Source organism: Podospora pseudocomata, assembly GCF_035222375.1.
Source record: "Podospora pseudocomata strain CBS 415.72m chromosome 1 map unlocalized CBS415.72m_1, whole genome shotgun sequence".
NCBI classification, from domain to species: Eukaryota; Fungi; Ascomycota; class Sordariomycetes; order Sordariales; family Podosporaceae; genus Podospora; species Podospora pseudocomata.
Genome location: NW_026946363.1, coordinates 1,036,703 through 1,056,255, shown reverse-complemented (window position 1 = coordinate 1,056,255; position 19,553 = coordinate 1,036,703). Strand labels below are relative to the sequence as shown.

The following is a 19,553-nucleotide window of genomic DNA, read 5'->3' as shown; positions in this document are numbered from 1 at the left end:
GTTTCTTGCAATGCGTATGTTAGTTTCTACCACTCCGTATCACCTGGCTCAAGATGCAGAAGAGCGAGATCCAGCTCTACGCGCCTAGCTGCGCTGCCGTCCGACCTCTAACCACTCTTGTTCAATGAAAATGTCAACTGGGTGTTCTTGAACGGTATCAAGGCCAAGATGACAGCCTGAATATAATACGAAGTTCTGGTGACCACATCGTCCGTCAAGATGCCCACCGAACCGCTGTGCTGTTTGGAGTTTGTCTTCCCAAAAATCAGATCATCTGCGTGGCCCAACTCCATCCCTCCACCGATCAGATTGGCCGTTTCTTGAGCAACATAGTACGTTGCGGTGCGCGCCTTGCCGGTACGGCCCTCCTTGCTCTCCACGGCAATCCAAGCAAAAGACTGGAACGTCTCGCCCTCGGGGTTAACGCCTCCTTCCACACCCACCCAGAAGTCGGCATCGGGTTCAAGCGAGCGAGCGTTTTTTATGCGGTTGAGGGCACCTTGAAGGGTCTCTTGGTCTGAAAGTGGCTGGTCTGGCACGTCTGAGGGGACACTAACTCCAGACACTTGGTATGCTCCGCCGGGAAACATACGCGTAAAGCCCTCGAGAACGGCACCGGTTTTGACGGGATTCAGCGAGGCAACAACGATTTTTTGCGGGGTTGCTTGGCTGGTGGCCTCCTGGGATGCCATGCTGACGGAGCTTGGAGTGGCTATGGAGTCGACTGCGAATAGAGTACTGGATGCCTTATGAGAAGATGGAAGTAAGCGAAACTGTCCGCAGCCGACGTCGATATCAAAGACGATTGTTGATCTGATTCAGGGGTCTCTGCTGGCCTTGTTGTTGTGGTGAAGCACAGTCTTACAGCTGACTAAACACCCAAGGTAGCTTTTTGTCCGAGGGTTAGGGTCTGTTGTCTTCTTCTGTCCCACGTCACATGCCATCCCTTTCCCCAATATCAGGACTACGACACAACGAGAAACACATGGCTCATCAGCTCGTCAACTTCCACAGAGGCATCGGCGCTCCCACAGCATTAGAGAGCTTATTTCGAACCAGTTGCCTGCTTCAAGAGGCCTCAAGAGCCAATGGCAGTCTTGGCAGGCCCAAGCTCGCCACCCGGAGAGGCTGCGCAGCCCAACTCCTTGCCCGGGACCAGTGACGAGTGACGCGTTGCATCGCCTGCAGTCGTCACCGTCCCCAACGGGCCTTGCGCAACCACTCCACTGGAAATCCAGGCACCGCCCAACTTGTGCCATTGTCATCGGGCAAAGGTAGGGCGTCGTAGGTATTTAATACATCTCTGGTGTTCTCCTCTTGCTGTTCCTGTCCCGTCTGCCATTTCCCCCTATCAAGCCTCACAGCTGAGCCATGGTTGTTTGCGCATCTATCACCAAACTTTCCCTATATTTACCGATATATTCCATCATTATATCCAACTGTATAGCACACCTACCAGCATCCTATATACTTCTCGCTCGACATGGTCACCAGGCTAGAGGTCGCCCTGGACGCCCAGGAGCTGGCCGGAGACCAACGCGCTCTCCTCGATCTTATTGACAAGCTTCAGTTTGCCCAACTTGACAATGTCAAGCTCCCGCAGATCGTCGTCGTCGGCGACCAGAGCGCCGGCAAGAGCTCCGTCCTCGAGGCCATCACCGGCACCCCTTTCCCACGAGATGCCGGCGCCTGCACCAGATTTGCAACCGAAATCAGGCTGAGGAGGGCACCACAAGCCAGCATCACAGTGTCTGTCATTCCCGACAAGAACAGACCATTTCCCGAGCAGGAGAGGTTGAGGCAGTTTGGCGGAATGGTTAACACCAACATGCCGTTTGAGCAGCTCATGCGGTCAGCTGTCGACATGATTGCGCCAAAGAACATCCCCGGCCGTTTTGCTGCTCGAGATATCCTTGTGGTGGAGAAAAGGGGCCCTGATATGCCCCTTCTGACCCTCGTCGACTTGCCTGGCCTCGTTCGCAACGCCAACAACGACCAGTCGCTCGAAGATATCCGAACTATCGAGGCCCTTTCCGATCGCTACATGAAGAGCTCTCGCACCATCATTCTGGCGGTCGTCGGCGGAAATTCGGATTACGTTCAAGCCCCTATTCTCACCAAGGCACGGCATTTCGATCCCAATGGGTCAAGAACCATTGGTGTGTTGACCAAGCCCGACCTTACCGAGTCGATTGGCCTTGAAGACAAGTTCATCGACCTCGTCATGAACAAGGACAAGAGAAACGATTTCCGCTTGGGCTGGTATGTTCTCCTGAACCCCGGACCCCGAGAGGCCGGCCAGCCATGGCCCACCCCGGAGGAGAGACGTCGGGTAGAGGATTCCTTCTTTAACAGCGGAAAATGGGCCCAAGTCCCACGTAACATCTGTGGCACAAGGGCATTGATGCAGAAGCTCAGCGTCCAGCTCCAGCTTCACATCGGAAAGCACGTCCATATCTTGCGCAAGCAGATCCAAAAGGCACTTGACGACACCAACGCCGAACTCGAATCCCTAGGCATCGGCAAGGACACCCCGGAGGAGATGCGGATTGAGCTCGTTGAACTCTTCTCGGCATCCAAGGAACTTGTCATTCCAGCTGTATACGGCTTCTACAAGAACCCTCCGAAGAAGACCTTCTTCAGAGTTACCGCCGACCCGAGAGGCACGCCAGCGCAGAACCTCCGCGCCCGTGCTAGCGAAGAAAATGACCGCTTTTCGCAAAGAATCAGGGCCCAGGGGCGCAAGCTCAACTTCGCCATGCCCCCCGCATCAGGAGACCTCGACGATCCTGCTCCGATTAACCATGCTAAGCGAGAGTTTGTGACTAGCGAGGTTGAAATGTTGCTCCGACAGATCCGCGGTACTGAATTCCCAATGGACGCCAAACCCCGAGCTGTTTACATGCTCTTCCAGAGTTACTCGGAGAACTGGCCCAAGCTGGCCCAAGAGCACAAGGACAACCTCGGCGTTGTTTGCAACGAGTTTCTCGGCGAGCTTATCGACTATGCTTGGCCGAAGCGCATGCGCGAGCCGCTTCGGCGTCATTTCCTCGACCCCCAAATGAAGGCTCTGATGGCCAAAGCTCAGCGCGAACTGGATCTCCTCATGCAAGACCAGAACCTCGAGGTCCAACCCTACGACCCTGAATACGAGGAGCGCTTGCGAGCCTGGCACATCGCCAGCTCACAAAATGGTGCCCGGTACACGGAAGCCGAAGAAGTGCTGGAGAAGATGCTCATCTACTATGAGCTCGCTGCCAAGACCTTCATCCGCAATACCATTGTCCAGGTTGTCGAGAGACATCTGCTCCAGGGCATGTACGGCATCTTCAACTCGGTCGAAGTCTTGGGCTTGAGCAACGAGATTGTCGAGGCTATCGCTGCCGAGAACAAGGAGACAAGGGATCGGAGACAGACATTGAAGGTCCAGAAGAAGGCCATCGAAGAGGCCAAGGATATCTGTGCCAGTCTTGCCATGCGCAAGGAGCTCAGGGCATACGCCGAGGATGCACCCGAAGATGGCGAGTCGACGTCCGATGATGAGGCTCCCAAGCCAGTACGTCGAAGCACCAGCAAACGGTCAAGACGCTCGCGACAGCCCTCCAGTGGGGAGTTCACGCCACAGCCGCAACCAAGCAGAGGGTACGATGACAACACTAGATACTCTCAGCCCCCCTCCCAGGCTCCTCCACCACCATCCACTCATGCCCCGAGCACCACTTACGGGCCCATCAGACCGGAAGTGACTGTGGAGACTGATCATGTTCCAGACACTGGATACACGACACGGCCACCTCAGGCAGCGCCTCCTCCGCCGCCCCGGCCGGGAAAAGTGAGGGATGAAGAGGGTCGCGCGTATTCTCCGACCTCGACTACTCGCACCCCGCGGGGCGCTCCCGAGCAGTACTACACTAACGGCGGAGGTTATTCCCCGAACCATCCCTTCGGTAACGATGCTGTGGAGTTTGAGGCCTCGAGAAGGAGAAAGCCTGTAAGGAGTTAATCAATATGGGTCATTCGAGGAGCTATTTTCTAGTAATTCCGGTGATTAATGGGTTTGGACAATGACGGATGGCCACTGACCGATTGGTGGCCTCAGGATGTAGACGCCTGACCGGTCAGTCAGAGGAGTTGGAGTTTAGAATGGGGTTACGTGCTTATTGTTGTTTAGATACCTTGGATTGATGCTTTATGAAGAATGACAATTGTTTCAAGATCTTAAGATGATGTTTCATGACAAGTGCGTGGCTACTGTTCCCAGTGGGATGAATACAAACCTCCGTTTGCTGGGATACTTGTCCAGCTCTTGAAGGCAACATCATCTGCGTGCTCATGCAACCCCTTCCACGTAACGACCACGGTTGCCTTCGACTTCATTGTATTTAGGCATCTGTTCTGGGACATATCACTACCCATTTCTCATCAACATCGAGATTTGTTTTGTTCGTCTTCGACTGCTAATTTGTTTACGTCTCGGCAACATGACTCCAACATTGAAGTCACTCACTTCAAGCCTCATCCTACTGACGGGTGTCTTCGTCAACGCCATCCCGGCGACATTTCATTCTCCTCACTCCCCTTCCAACCCCAATACCCAAAAGTCGCTCGCGAATGAGTACTCGGTCCAATTCCACGACGGCCCTGATCTCTCTCATGAGCAGTTTCTTGCCCATACCGTGGGTATTCACGCCACGGCGCAAAAATTCTCAACAGCCGCCAATCAATACGCCGGTGTCATCCGGCACTTCAACATCGGGTCCGGGTTTCGAGCCTTCCATGGACACCTTGACCCCGAGCACGTTGAGCAGCTCAAGCAGCTGGAATTTGTGAGACAGCTTGCTCATTTCCAACCATCAAGAGCTCTACTGACAACAACAACAACAACAAGAACAACAACAACAACAACAACAGATCAAGCGCGTTGAACCCAACGCCCTAGTCACCACCCAAGCCAATACCATCTTCAATCTCCTCGCGCCGACCAACTCCAAAAGAGACAGCAACACCAATGAGCCACCCCCCAAAGCCCCCCATTTCAACCTCAAAACCCACGTCCAACCAGCCCAAAACTGGAGGCAATCCCGCCTCTCCCACCTCCAGCCCAACCAGGACTCCTCCCCGCCCCCCTCCAATTCTACAAAGTCCAAAGTCCGTTTTGGGCCTAACTTCACCGTCCCACCCGATCACCCAGATCGCTTCAACTCCGCAAAGAATGATAATAACTTGACAGAGCATCTCTCGCCTGCTTTGTGTCCTGATGCGATTACTGTTGCGGCCACGGACCAGAATGGTACCAGAGCTGGGTTTTCCAGTTATGGGAAGGGGGTTGATATCTTTGCTCCCGCGGTGGACGTCATGTCGGCTGGGTTTGGAGATAATCATGCCAGTGCGGTGATGAGCGGGACGAACATGGCTGCTCCGCATGTTGCTAGGCTGGCGGCGTATTTCATGATGGTCTATGGGGCTCATACGGCCGAGGAGGTGAGGCAGAGGCTCATGGATGCTGCTCTCACGCACGTGGTCAAGGACAAGGGAGAGGGAAGTGCAGATGCATTGGCGTATAATGGAATTGATTATTCGGGGGGCGGTGGGGATTGGTAAACGCTCACAACAAACTAGACACGTCTAGACGGACTGGATCAATATATAATGGTACAATGTGTATTGATACAGAAAAATGATTCGAAGGGTGCAACCTGGGCCACAGCCTTTTCCGTTCTGTCCTCCTTCCATACATCACCGATATCATCAATTTTACCCACACCTTCGTTGCCAACCCATAAATCTCCTTTCTTCAGAAAAGTGATTTCATGAGGGCAATCTGGCTGGTTTGAGATCCTCGTTCCGAGGATAGTACCGACGAGATCCTAGGCCAGAGGGTACCCGCGACACGCACCCAGTCCTCTGTCGACGAAACCAGGCACTGGAAGTTGACTGCAACGAGTTCGTTGTGGCACCCCATGACGACTTGACTGGGACATGGTTGTCAAGGCGGTGGAGGTGGTGTTCCGGAGAGGAGCGGTGGAGGTGCTGTTCTGGAGAGGAGCGCAGGATGACCGCCCAAAGTGTCGCAAGGCAGAAAGGGCTCGAAAGGAGAAGGAGCTGGCAAAGACCCAGTACAGGTTGTTTGGGTGCCGATGTCAAGTCTCTGGAAATCCGGGGAGGACAGGACCGGACTGGTATAGGAGTAGCGGTCGCGATAATGGGTTACCGTCTGCTCGTTGTAGAGATATAAGAATAGGATCCGGCCTCGTGGTCCCAGGGCCCAGAAGCGTGTCGGGAATGAAGTACTGGCGTGAGGAAAGCAGAGAGAAAGAAACCGAGGAAAGGTACATTGCTTGGAAGAATGGTGCTGTGTCAAGGAGTGTCAGTCATACCTGCTCACATTAGGCCAACCTCTGGAAGAGATGATGGACTGAAAGTGACGAACCAAAACATGTTAAAGCAACTCCTTCTCCGGTCCTATCAGAGGCACCAGCTGCTTGAATCCGGACACAGAGTCCACAGAAAGAACACCAACACCCATCTCAGAACATAACAGGCCTCCCACAGAGTCTACCTATCCGACACCAAGACGGCCCTCTCAAAATCAACCAAAGAACACGTCTGTCCTAGTGTGGCTTGGAGCAGTCGTCACAGAGGTCGCCGGCGTAGGGGACAGCAGCACCACAGGAGCTATCGTGTCAAAATCAAAGATATTAGCGACTGTCGTGTCGACATTGAAAAGGAGATCAATGACGGAAGGGGACTGAGTGACACACCAAGTCTTGCAGGAACAGAGGCGACTGGACTCATGACCGCTGTGGTACTTCCACTCGTAGTCGGGAGGAATCCGAGATTTCTCGCCGGCAGCGGTGGATGAAGAGGAGCTGCTGAAATTGGAGGACGGCATTTTGAGAAGTATGATTTGATATGCCGTGATGCTGCTTCCAGAGAGGTGATGAAGGATGCCTGTAGTATACTCTGAAGAGTGATATGATACAGTTGAAGTGGTAATTGATTTGTTTGTGGTTGGAAAAGAGTGTAGCGGGGAGAGAATTTGGGAATAGAGAAGACTGAGAGGTTTTTAATGGTACGTTTGAGTTCCGATTCTTGTGGGTTATTATGGCTGAACCTTCTGACAAGAAGGGAGGAAGAAAGGTGCACTACCTGAGGGAACGGGAAGGAGTAGTTGAATCTTACAATGATGCCCTGGTCTGGTGGGTGCTCTCATAGCCCGACGCAGCTGTCAGGTCCCACACAGTTGTCCGGTCTGGCAGCAGGAGTGCCTCTTCTTGCACTTTGCTCCAGCCAATGGCTTCGATTTATTTCAACGGCGGCAGCCAATCCACTGTCGAGGTGATGATGAATATGGTCCAAAGGGGCAGTCGATGTGAAGGACTGACCAGGGTCCTCTGGGATTACAGCAGCGGTGAAGCCCTTCCGGAACGGTTCCATTTTGGCCGCCTTCTTTCTTGCCTTGTGCCTGTGCGCTGCTTTGGAATCTCATGACTCATGAAAGGCCATCGTCTTATTCGTCAGCTCGTTCTGCATCAAACACCCCCAGCTGCGCCCGGCAGCAGGGAGACGTTGTAGAGGCGTTGGACGGTGAATCCTATTTTCATCCGACACCAATGGCATTCCCTACACATATTGATATGTACGTGGTGCGGCACCCAGAATCAGCTCACCAACTGTGCCGATCGAGCCATGCCGCTGAATCTCGGGTCGGTCAGAATGTGCAGGCGAGGTTATTATTTGATGATACCTACCTACCTGGCTCCTACCTCAAGTCACTGGAATGAAGACCACCAGGACCATCTCCCCCGTCGGGCATCGGTGAGAAAGGGGCTCAGGTGGTGTGGCTGCTGCCGGTCCGCAACCTGCAGCTATCTGCAGGGACAAGCACTCCTCCGCAGCACTCTCCCGCCCGTCATCGACCATTAATCGTCTGTGTCTGGCTTGGTGATCTCAGCATGCATCTCGAGCAGTCAATCAGGTGTCAGGACAGCAGAAAATCTCAAACCCGGCCAGCCTTGACAACAATTTCCTGCGGACAACGCGTGTCAACGGTGCCTCATCCGAAGTGAGCCTTGCAGAGAGCACTACACTTCAAACGTGGGGGCCTCGAAAGGCAAGCACTGATCGGGCATCAAACACAATCAAAGGCCGACATATTTCAAACTGGGCCTCCCTTGGCACGCAGCCCGTATTCCGTCTTTGTTTCCTTTTCATGATTTTTGATTTTATTTTTGCGACTTCTTGCGCGGTGACACAAACGTCGCTGGATGCTGAGACATATACTCGCCATACAGAGACGTCCTGGACATTTGTGCCCCTCAGAAGAGGACCGCCGAAAGGCACCAGTCCGGGCAACCAAGGCCAAGGGACATCGTGGGATGGCGACGGTAACACAGCACACAGCAGGGCACACCAAACTGCAACCTCGCCAGACACGATTGAGCAGCACCCAAGACCTACCTCTGAACCAGCAACACAAACCATCATGGCAGTCCCATGTCCGCGCTCTGCCACAGAGCGTCAATAGACGCCGCTGAATCGCCCTCCTGCCCGTCTTCCCAGTAAGTCCAGTGTCACGCGCCCGCTTGTCAACGCACAATGTCGCTGCTGTGCCCGGCGCTCGAGCTTTGTGGTCTTTGATCTTATTCAAAAAGGTCAGAGACGTTACAATTACCCCTGAAACGACCGCCCCCATCCTTGCTTCCTGGCAGTCGGGCAGCCAGCCTGAGCAGCAAATGCAACTCTTACTGTCCGTGTAGCTACCTACCATAGGCACCCGTTCGACTGCGTCTCGATGGCGAGAACCGCAGCTGCGCCTTTTTGACGTATTCACCTTGGCTGCAAACCCCGAGACAACACGCGTGTTCGATCGACGGACAGGTCGAAAGTTCAGCTCTTGGCCTGGCGCTACCGTTTTCCTACCAGGTACCTATTCCATGCCGTCGGCAAGCTCGGCATTTTCTTCCCTACCCCTTTTCCCGCCGACCACCAAGTCCAACAACGGCCCAAACCGACGGCAACGACGGCTGTACGATATCAGAAAGATACATTGAACAAACACCACTCTTCTGGCATGCACACGCATAAGACCGACGGAGGAGCCGAGGCAGTTGCAGGTGCCGCCGTATGCGGAGGACTGGCACAACAGAAAGCAGCTCACCTTGTTTTGGCAGACGTCATTCACAGGCTGTCTCCTTTCGACCGGGCCGCGAGCCTCTTTATTTACAAAACGGGCTAAGCAAGCTGTCTCCTCAGGTTGGGCAGTAGTACTCTAAGACTGTACTACTAGCCATGGCAAGCTGTTACCCCTCAAATGTGATGGTCTCCCGTCAGGAGTAATCCTCCGTACACTGAACAAACCCACACCTGGATGCTGGGTAGATTGTATCCCATCAAACCATACATTCCATGAGGACCAATGCGACTTTCTTGTTCTTGAGTGAAGAGAAGTTTACAACACCTCCCAGAATTTACACCACCAAAGCCATACCGCAACCAAGCAATCACCTTGGGTGCAGCTAACATGTGCACCTATTCTCCCGCCATGTTTCCTACCGTCACTCTCTGAGCTAACTTGAGTACCTGAGTTCTTCCCGAACCGAAACCTCTTTCTCCCAACCTGTCCTACACATGCCCTCTGTACAACTAGCCAGTGGGAAAACCACATGTCGTGCTTTCCGACGTTACCGTCCCTCTCCAAACTGAGGGATTCACATCCACATGTGATGCCTCCAATTTTCCCCGTCTGGATACAGGACCACCAGACCCTCTCAGCTCACGACTGTGGACCGTGTGACTGTGACCTGTGACTGCAATCTGCGTAGCGTCGGTCAAGCAGACATCACTTCACATGTGCATAGAGAGAGAGAGAGGGGGGGAGTCCATGAAGATAGATGGTGGTTGTGTCATGATTGCTCATGTATAAAATGTAAAATAAAATAAAAAGACAGAGCGAACAAGAAAAGAACCACTCCATTTTTTTACTGCCGCGGAGAAATAATACCAGATAAAAAGGCCCAAAATATTTCGAATGTGCGGTGAAAGGTGTTGAAGCCTCAAGACACAACAGGCAATGCCTACCAGCAACCAAAAAAAAAAAACAGCAAAATGGTATCTTCATCGTCTTCCACCTCTCCCTCTCCCTCCCTTCATTCAACCTCCTCAAACCGTATAAATAAAATCCGGCCTCCTGTCTCCTAATCTCTCCATCTCCTTCTCGCTCATCCCCTCCACCAGGTAATCCCTCTCCCCCCTCAACCGTTTCGCATTCTCCCTCCTCAACAGCACCGTCATCAACACCGACCCCCCAAAGAGGAAGACAGCCATGTACGCAATAATCACCGCGTGTCCCTCCACAAATCTCGGCCCGTTGAAGAAGATATTACTGCTCACCACCCCGTTCAGATTTCCCCACCCAATCACAAACCCCATCACCACCCCCCTCTTGTAAACCCCCTCGGTGTTGTTTGCCATCCACGAGATAGTGTTCGATATGCAAGGGTAGATCCCCAACGCTCCGAGAAACGTGCCGACATACTTGACCGCTGCATCCTCGCTCGCCAGTAACATTGCGAAGCCCGCCACCCCCAAGACTGAGACCAGAATGTTGCATAGGCCTCTCTGTCTTGTCCTGTCGGCGATGAAACCGATAACAACCGTCAGGATAGCAGCTGCTGCATACGGGGGCACGCTCATAAGCTGCGCTCGAATGACAGACGTGTTCCAACCCATATCGCTGATAATCGTCGGCAGGAACAGAGAAAACGCGTAAAGCGGCATGTCACACCCCATGTAAATCACCATCCCGAGCCACATTTTCCAATCCTTCAGACTCTCCCACAGCGCACTGTTGGTGTACTTTTCATTCTCCGCCGAGCTCTGCTTGTCAAACTTTAGCCTCCTGACAACTCTCGCTCTGTCAACTTCAGACAAGAACTTGGCTTCGGTGGGAAAGTCGTAGACTAGCCAGAAGGACATGATACCGACGATGATGGTAAGGAGGCCCTCCAGAATGAAAATCCAGGCCCAGCCTGGGAGGCCAGCGATGCCGTGCATATTCTCGATGGCAGCAGCGAGTAAACCACCGAACGAGCCGGACAAGGCAGCTGCCGAGAAGAAGACGGCAGCGCGTAGGCCAAATTCAGAACGCTTGTACCAGCACGAGAGGTAGTAATTCACGCCGGGGAAGAGGCCCGCTTCGGTGAGGCCGAGGAACCAGCGGGCGCACATGAGGCCGGACCAGTTTTTGACGAAGCCCATTCCTAGCATGCTTGCGCCCCAGAGCACCCTGATATTGATTGTCAGAGTGGTACAAAGAAATAGATTTGACCGGGACTCACATGATGATGGGGATGAAGACCGAGGGCCGGTATCGTTTTAGCATGATATTGGTGATAGGTTCAAAGACGGCGTACGACACAAAAAAGATGGTGAGGGTGGCATTGTAAGACGAGACGGTGAGGCCGAGGTCTTCAGAGAGACCGGCGATTTTAGCATTGCCAATGTTCGTTCTGTCGAGAAAGGCGAGGAGGTAAAGGAAACAAAGCTGAAATTGCGGTTAGTCTTGTTCAAGGCCGAGTGAAGGAGTGACAATGGAGTTACCCAAGGCATCAGTTTCTTATCTAGCTTCCAGAGTAACTTGCGGTCCTGTATGATGGTTGTTAGCGCTAAATTGACTTGAAGAATACATGACTCAAGTCAATTCTTACCACTTCGGCCTTCTCGGCCGCCGTGAGATGAGCGTCTGGGTCTTCTGGAAACTCCATTCCTTCGTCGTGGCTTCGCTGAGCCTCGCTGATGGAGTCTTTCTCTCTGTCGTCACTCATACTAATCATCTGCTCCAGGACTAGCCTTTCTTTTGATGTGACGATGTCGTTGGCTGCTGTGAGAGCCCAGATTGTGTTAGCCGACACAAACTATCAAGTTTGGTTTGAAACGACGGTCCAGTGGACCGGAAAGACGGGATTCAGCGGGGCTTTGAGCAACGGTGCTTGAAAAGTACGCTACCGTTGATGGTGGGAGGGCAATAAATCATGAAGAAGAGGAATGAGCGGGAATCAATTGCTTGGATGATGCGGGATGGGAGTTGTGTATTTAATGTTCAAAGTCAGACGGCGGAGAAGTGAGGGGGAAGTCACGAACCCATGGTGTCCATTTTTTTCCCCCAGCAGAAAACAGATTCTGGTTGGTGTGGAGTGAAGGCGTCAGTCTCAACTTCCTCTTCCAGTCACTTGACCGTTATTCGTTGACGTATTGTCCGCTCTATTGGATGCGGGGGCCACACCGATATCACCGAGCGGGCGATCAGCGCGATGCACTCCCGAATATCGAAAAGGATCTTTGTTCCGGGTCTTCTGTCGGGAAGTGAGGCCACGAACGACCAATCCCAGCGTGTCTCTGTAAGCAGAAGGTGCAGAGAGGGTGGTGTTTGGCGTGCAGGAAATGCTACGTGGGTGTTATCAAGGTGTGGTGGTGTTGGGATGGCAAGCGAGCAGCTGGTTCGTTAACACGCAATTGGTCGATCTGTCACCTCGTGGAGCCTGGGGATGCCGCTATACCGTCGAGACAACAATGCATGACCGGAATTGAGTTGCGGAGGAGGCTTTCAACTGCTGAAGCATGTTATATGTATGGCGCTGGCACCAGACGCCACGGACGGATGCCACCCTCCACAGGACACCACTGCCCGTCCGTGTTTCTCCACTGAGAACCAGCGACAGGGATATCGCAAACCTCAATATACTGGCTCCCGGCATGGACGAAGCTGGCTTTCTCGGTATCCCTGCCAGTCAGTCCTTTCGTCTGCGCATGTTCCCGAACAGCCAAGTCCAATAGACCGCGCCCCCCTCCCCTCTTGTTGAGAAGCAGAGCGACTTAGAACGACCCCGAAGTGTGTCTCCAAACCTCTGATGCAGCTGCAGGACCAAGAGCCCATGCCCGAAAGCGCCTTTCCACGCCACCGCTCTCTTTGCCGGCTTCCAGTGAACGAGACACAGCATCCGAACGCCGAGAATTCGGCCATTGGCCTACGAGGTGAAGGTTTCTAGAATCGTTGGAAGCGTCGTCAGGCGGCCACAGAGCAGGGATCGTAAATTAACTTGTGTGTCTTTCCGAAGCGGTGATGCTTGTAGCTTCTCCGAATATCATGGTCATATATTGCTTCTGGTTCTCTGGGAGCTACCTGGGGCGGGCCAATACCCTAATATCGACGCCTCCTGGGGCACCCGAGTTCGCAGCGGTAATCACACGCATGCCAGATTGACGAGTTCCAAAGATAGCGCGACCCTGGACCTTGACTGGGCGTCATAGTGTCTCACTCGACCGGTTCCCAGCAAGACAGATCAAGGTACTGTGTCACAAGATTTTGGCTCCCACCAGTTTCCCCCCCTACCGAGAATCAAGACATGCCCACTCGCAGAGCCTTTTACGGCCTTTACCACGGTAGGCTGCCCCAGCACGTACTTGAGAGTTCCGGAGATAAAGCGGTCGTGACCCAGATCCAGCGCCGTCTATGGGAAGCTGCTGTCTCTCCATCTTGTCAGCTTTCACCAGACTCACATTGCGCCCAGGTCCCCAGGAACCGGCTCCGATAGCTTACCGGGAAGAAAATTGGAGCTGGACAAGAGTTCAGCCACCGAGTCTATACCCCGCATGCTTCTGCATGTCTTTTACCTCAGCACCGTACCAAGGTGAGGTAGCTACCTGGATACCTTGGGTCGGTTCCACTGTTCAGTGTGGCCATTTTCCAGACCAGACTACGGTAAGCAGCCACCAGTCGACAACAAAGACCTATTGGACAACAGCATGAAGTAGATTGGTAGAAAGGACCAACAAGAGAACGGCAAAATAACTATACCTGCGCTGGCATAGCGCGCTGTATGCTTTGGATGTGGGTGACCTACCACGGCGACTCCGAGAGGCTTCATCCTAGCATCACGTCTGAATATGGAATGAGTGTCCTATTGTTCTGGACGGGAGACTGAGTGAATCTCTAGGAAATGAGTTCCCCGCAGTTGCTCTTTGAAGCCGTGGTCAACCTCAAATCCTTGCTACACCTGTCCAACCATCAGAGCGCAACCAGCACCCCCCCTCGTGGACATGGGCTTGCCGGGAGATTGTCGATGAGCAACAATGGGCAGACTAATGCGAGACTCTGCCTTTGCTTCCGGCGGAAGACATGGCCATGAGGCAAGTGCCCGGTAGGACTGCCTCCCTGCGACCTTGCCCACGTGTCTGCTGAGATGGAGAAATTAGAATGGACTGCCTGCTCTTCAGGGGGGGGGTCTGATAACAGACACTTGGCAGAGGTCAAAAGAGGAGACAGATCGTCTCGATGCCAAGGTTGGTAAGCATCTGCCAAGACGGGAAGACGTTCGGAACTGCTTCTGCGAATTCTTGCCCAGACGGCCGAGGATTCGCCAATCGGCTCTCTGCAAGCCACACATCTGGCTTGGCACGCCCCGCGCCCATCGGAGGCGCCTCCGTAAGTCCCCAAGTGTCCATCCACTCTTGCTTCTTCCATTCCAGGAGCGGAATATGCGCCGTGGTGTCGTGAGTGTTGCAGAGCTGAGGTAAGGAGGTTTTGACAGGTTGCATCCGCTAGGAGAAATTCAGGTGATTGAGCTGCGACATGCCGACTTGACCGGTGGAAAGACGCATAGGGCGGCCAGGAAGTCGCAGGAAGCGCAGGGAGAAAAGCAGGCAGGCATTTCCACGAAAAGTAGCAGACCACCCTCACCGCTCCACGACGGCACCACTCGGGCTCCCGAGAGTCGGACTTCAGCTGTCGGATGTGGGGTCCTTCGGTGGCCGTCTCGGGGCATGATGTTGTGTCACAGTGGCCGCATCCTCTTTGTATGCTCTAGTCTTCATCAAACGACCGGCAGCATGTGTATGTATGCCGGTAAACAAAGAGCCAAGCATGCAGAGCGCCGGTCACGATTCGAGTTTGCTGTCTGTGGGACTTTTGGTGTTTGCTGATGGTGACAGTGGGGGCGTCCTCGGCGTTCCTGGCGTTCTGTAGGAGGCCAAACAGCAATCCTGTGATTTGTGGCAGCAAACCTTATGTGACCTCATGTCAAGTCACGTTTTGGACGCCACTCTTCGGCAATCCCGGGGCGGACGTCTTGTCATTGCTCGGGGAAAAGACGAAAGACTGCAAAATATCCCATCCACTCGTCAAATTGGAAAATAACAAGACATGGGTTCCAACCACCCTCTGCCACCTACACCATGCAAGCACAGAGCCTGGGCGGACGCAAAGATCACAGGGTTGTCTGAACCCATGTCTTGTTTTTTCCAATTTGACGAGTGGATGGGATATATGTGAGAGTGATGAGAGGTGCGTGAGCTTGAAGTCGATGAGCTGAGAGTTGAGATGAGTGAGATGAGATTTGTCTTGGAGGGTTGATGAGTAATACTCTCACTACCTAAGCCTAGACCAATTAAAACTGCCAAATAGGTGGGTCTCGCTTACTGGGTTGGTGAGAAGCCATCTGATCTGGTGAGAATGATGATGACTAAACCTGAGTGAAATGAACCAAACCAACAAACGAAAAGCCCCGAGACAACCATCTTCCTTCATAGCCTTAGCCATCATCTTTAGAAGATAGTGACTGTTTTTCGCCTTAGTTGGCGGCTGCCCGCCCTGCTTCGGACCCGCTTACTCGCGGCCCGACCCTGGCTTCGGCTATCCGAAGTGAGGAGGAGTCTGATCGTTCCCGGGCGCGCCGGCCTACTGACGTTTTGCGCAGTTGAACGCTGCCATGACGAAGACGGTGTGCATTGTTGGTTGGTCACCCGGACTGTCCACACTATAGTCTTTATGTTGATGCTAATATTTTTTCAGGGGCCGGGCCTTCGGGTCTCGTGGCCGCCAAGTCTCTTCTCCACGACGTGCCCAGGGGCACTTTTGAGGTCACCATTGTCGACTCCCAACCTCGACTGGGGGGTCTCTGGCCATCCCAGAGGGACGACAATGGTGGCCTCATCCATCCTCTCATGGTCGCCAACCAGAGCAAACACACCGTCCAATTCAGTGATCTCGCTTGGCCCGAAGATGCCCCTGAGTTGCCGCAAGCGTGGCAGGTTGGCCAGTATCTAGATCGGTACTACAAAGCGTACTGCCTCGCGGCAGAGCTATGCCTAGAAACTCGCGTTGAGAGAACCGAGAAAACTCGTTCTGGATCCTGGCGTGTTTGGACTCGCTCAAAGGATGGAACTCTGGGAGAACGTCCCTTTGATTATCTCCTCGTTGCTTCGGGCTATTTTGGGAAGCCAGCAGTCCCCGGGTCCGACGTGATTCCTGAGCATCCCGAAGTACCCGTCATCCACAGCAGCAAGTACCGAAATTTGAAGGATTTGCTTGGAGGAGGTAATCCCAAAGGGGGCAAGATTCTTGTTGTCGGAGGCCAAATGTCAGGCGTCGAGATTGCCGGCACCATTGCTACACACTTGTCTTCTGTCACGAACTCGCCTGGAACAAGCCCAATAGCGAACCCTGAGAAATACTCTGTCCATCAAATTATTCAAAAACCGGTCTGGGTAATGCCAATGTTTCTATCACCAAAGGTACCTATTCATTCCATGTTGTTGGAGAACTGGGAGAGCAAAACTGATACATGTGTACTAATCAGGCAAGCTCACCGGCACCCCCCTTCCTGCCGTTGGACTTGGCGTCCTATAACCTCTCCAACCGTCCCCACCCATTGACGAATACGCAAGGTCACATTACCGAGGAGTCAGCAATTCGAACCAGTTCCCTTTACGAAACTGCTCTCGGAACAGACCAGTCCATCTATTCCCCTGCACTCGCCTTCACCCACAAGGACCATGCCAACCCACAGTTCATAGCAGTCAGCGACAACTACAACGAGTTCGTTCGGTCAGGGCTCATCACTGTCACCCGGGGCAAACTGGACAAGCTTTCCGGTCATGAGGCTATCATCTCGCCAACAGGGGACAAAGTCGACGACATTGTAGCAGTGGTTTTGGCGACTGGCTTCAAAGCATCTGACTCAATCTCCTTTTTACCGCAGGAAGAACTGGAGACGCTTTCTCTTTCTCCAGACGATCTGAACAACACCGTTGCGTTGGCATTCCATGGCACATATCATCCTTGCATTTCCAACCTTGGATTCGTGGGATTCTACCGATCTCAATACTGGGGTGTGATGGAGATGCAAGCTCGATTTGTCACGAATCTCTGGAACGCCGGCGGATCAGGATCTGTTGCTCTGGCCCAAGCCCTGAAGCAAGCTTTGGACAAGGACAAGTCTATTCAACGGACGATCGCGCTTCGAGACGACCCACGAGCATCTCAGTTCCCCATGGGAGACTACGCCTGGCTCATGCAAGAATTTGCCACAGCATTGGAAATGGAGCGTGTGGACCACCTCGGTGCTATGCCCGCACTCCCCCCTGCTGGCAACGAGATGAACATTCTGACTCCGGCGCGATATCCATCGAAGAGGCTTAACGAGTTTGAGCAGCCGGAATTCACGAAATCTCTAAAGCAGACCGAAGCAACAGTATGGGCAGGTGTATCATCTGGCAAATTTGTCGCAAAGGCCGTGTTTCGGTCTCTACTGGGAGAGTGGAAGCTGGAGAGGAAACTCACAAGCAAGCTTCCCAGTCACCCTAGCGGTCATTTCAGCGGTACGGCCAGGTTCTTGCTCCGGGAGGGCACAAGAGATGGTCGCGAAGCCGAATTCGACAAGATTGTCCAAGAAGGCGGTGATATCGGCATGGAGTACCTGTACATCGAAGAAGGCGACTTTGAGGCCAACAGCGGCTTCACCTTCCGAGCCACTCGTCGCTACATTTGGCGCTACAACGAGAACAAGGACGAGCTCAGTGTCTGGTTTGCGAAGACGGATGATCAGAAGAGGGCCGATTACCTCTTTCACAAGGTGGAATTTACGGTGCCAAAGGACGATAACGAAAAGAGCTGGAAGGCGACGGCTGGACACATGTGTATCAAGGATTATTACGACGTCAAGTATGACTTTCGCTTCAAGGCGGTCAACCTGGTGGATTGGAATTTGGCGTACACTGTCAATGGCCCGCAGAAGGATTACACGATCGATGGCACCTACACCCGTTGAGACTTTTGTACATACCTAGAAAGATTGTCAGCTCCTGTCCTGAATTTTACGAGCACAATCCTCATTACTGGCTTTATGGGCGGCATGCGATGAACATGAGAGGTGAACTCGCATAAGGTAAGTTAGTCATCTTTGCGCCAAGCGGTTGCGGTGAGATTTCAACGGTTCCGGGCATTTTCCACCTCCAAAATAGTATGTTTGCCTCTAGTCCTGTCTCGAGGCTTGCAGCAACGTCAGCCCACTGCCCGTCAACGGATTCGGCACAGCACCACCACCCATCTGACTGGTCGAGTTAAACAACCCAACTAATGCAGGTACTTTGGAGACTAATGCAAAGATATCACCATTGGTCACAAGACTTCTCCAAGGATGACAAAGTTGGTCAAACAAAGCATCCATCCAGTCAAGGCGGGAAAGATGCCTACCTACCGAATCGACAGCCCTAAACTTTGGTCTTCAACTCTAGGACAATGGCAGCAAAACTACAGGGATACTCCCGAATTGGAATTGCATCGGAACACAGCAATCCCAATTCTGTTGCCGATCCATGGAGCTGGACTCGGACAGGAGAATTTTACCCTGGCTCGGTGTTTCTTCTCCGACATGGAGTCACGATCAATGGCAGCTGAAGAAAAGACAGGAAGACATCTCGGAAATGTGACTCTCGCGGTTGAGAAGAAACAGTCAAGGACAAGGACGGGAAACAAGACAACATCAGAACCATCGCTTCACCGGAAGGCCGAGGATGTGCCTGTGTCTTGTGCCCAGCTCGATGCGCTGTGTCGCATGACGACGGCAGCCAAGCCGGGATCCCACTCTACATAAATCAATAGAAAATGCAGTCTGTCCCGAATACCCTGCCCTGCCTCTTCTTTTCCTTGATCCTCAGACGCTGGATCGACTGAAGACAAAAGATGCCCATCAAACGAGAAGTGAAATGCGGAATATCAACTTGCTTGGTTGCAGTGCCTGAGTATTCATTCAAAGTAGGAGGCACCCAATCGATGACGAGCATCGCTCCAAGAGGGACGAAGGAGTCTGGTCGACGGCCGTTGCTTGCGCTGCCCCTGTCTGTGCGAACGCGGGTGTCCGATCGCTTCACGCAGAAATCAAGTTCCACAACACTGCATAAGGTCCATTTATTTTGCCCCAGGCCTTTCTGACCGGAGAGCGACAGCACAGAGATCCATATTTCATCTCAATTTCTCCGCCTGGTTGCTCCATACCGGGGCACTCACAGCCCGACTCCCCGGTTCGTCCTTTCTGTAAGGACTTGAGAGTATGGGACTTTTGGTCAGAAGTTAGGCCTCAATCCGAAACCCAGAAATCTGCGCGGCGATAACGGAAGAATGTTCTTGCCACGTTCTTGTACCTCTTTCGGAGATGGAAATCTCGTCGTAGGTAGGTCAAGGTCACCATCTCGTCTCTTGAAACAATGGCGTTGATATT

General features: G+C 53.1%; 8 protein-coding genes across 8 annotated transcripts; 3 read left to right on the top strand and 5 right to left on the bottom strand.

Moving 5' to 3' along the window:
- Window positions 1-107: 107 nt before the first annotated feature.
- On the bottom strand, window positions 108-692 carry QC762_105830 (uncharacterized protein; the record flags this gene model as incomplete). Its single annotated transcript, XM_062884973.1, has 1 exon — window positions 108-692. The coding sequence occupies one exon, from the start codon at window positions 690-692 to the stop codon at window positions 108-110; it is 585 nt and encodes a 194-aa protein (XP_062747898.1).
- A 791-nt stretch (window positions 693-1,483) lies between these two features.
- QC762_105820 (uncharacterized protein) lies at window positions 1,484-4,003 on the top strand (the record flags this gene model as incomplete). The annotated part of the gene is made up of 1 exon (XM_062884972.1): window positions 1,484-4,003. One exon carries the CDS (start codon window positions 1,484-1,486, stop codon window positions 4,001-4,003), a length of 2,520 nt encoding a protein of 839 aa, XP_062747897.1.
- Window positions 4,004-4,481: 478 nt separating this feature from the next.
- Window positions 4,482-5,601, top strand: QC762_105810 (uncharacterized protein; the record flags this gene model as incomplete). Its single annotated transcript, XM_062884971.1, is given in 2 exon segments — window positions 4,482-4,865; window positions 4,876-5,601. 2 exon segments carry the CDS (start codon window positions 4,482-4,484, stop codon window positions 5,599-5,601), a joined length of 1,110 nt encoding a protein of 369 aa, XP_062747896.1.
- QC762_105800 (uncharacterized protein) lies at window positions 5,243-6,892 on the bottom strand (the record flags this gene model as incomplete). Its single annotated transcript, XM_062884970.1, has 3 exons — window positions 5,243-6,352; window positions 6,431-6,675; window positions 6,762-6,892. The coding sequence occupies 2 exons, from the start codon at window positions 6,890-6,892 to the stop codon at window positions 6,612-6,614; spliced, it is 195 nt and encodes a 64-aa protein (XP_062747895.1). The 3' UTR covers window positions 5,243-6,352; window positions 6,431-6,611.
- A 317-nt stretch (window positions 6,893-7,209) lies between these two features.
- QC762_0003510 (uncharacterized protein) lies at window positions 7,210-7,603 on the bottom strand (the record flags this gene model as incomplete). Its single annotated transcript, XM_062882786.1, has 2 exons — window positions 7,386-7,603; window positions 7,210-7,330 (listed from the first exon to the last, which is right to left on the bottom strand). Exons 1-2 carry the CDS (start codon window positions 7,487-7,489, stop codon window positions 7,210-7,212), a joined length of 225 nt encoding a protein of 74 aa, XP_062747894.1. The 5' UTR covers window positions 7,490-7,603.
- Window positions 7,604-9,193: 1,590 nt separating this feature from the next.
- QC762_105790 (uncharacterized protein) lies at window positions 9,194-12,678 on the bottom strand. Its single transcript, XM_062884969.1, has 4 exons — window positions 11,709-12,678; window positions 11,602-11,646; window positions 11,340-11,545; window positions 9,194-11,287 (listed from the first exon to the last, which is right to left on the bottom strand). Exons 1-4 carry the CDS (start codon window positions 11,832-11,834, stop codon window positions 10,162-10,164), a joined length of 1,503 nt encoding a protein of 500 aa, XP_062747893.1. The 5' UTR covers window positions 11,835-12,678; the 3' UTR covers window positions 9,194-10,161.
- Window positions 12,679-14,065: 1,387 nt separating this feature from the next.
- Window positions 14,066-14,521, bottom strand: QC762_105783 (uncharacterized protein; the record flags this gene model as incomplete). Its single annotated transcript, XM_062884968.1, has 2 exons — window positions 14,066-14,235; window positions 14,296-14,521. 2 exons carry the CDS (start codon window positions 14,519-14,521, stop codon window positions 14,066-14,068), a joined length of 396 nt encoding a protein of 131 aa, XP_062747892.1.
- Window positions 14,522-14,791: 270 nt separating this feature from the next.
- Window positions 14,792-18,275, top strand: QC762_105780 (uncharacterized protein). The gene is made up of 3 exons (XM_062884967.1): window positions 14,792-15,789; window positions 15,848-16,569; window positions 16,635-18,275. The coding sequence occupies exons 1-3, from the start codon at window positions 15,765-15,767 to the stop codon at window positions 18,102-18,104; spliced, it is 2,217 nt and encodes a 738-aa protein (XP_062747891.1). The 5' UTR covers window positions 14,792-15,764; the 3' UTR covers window positions 18,105-18,275.
- The last annotated feature ends 1,278 nt before the right edge of the window (window positions 18,276-19,553 follow it).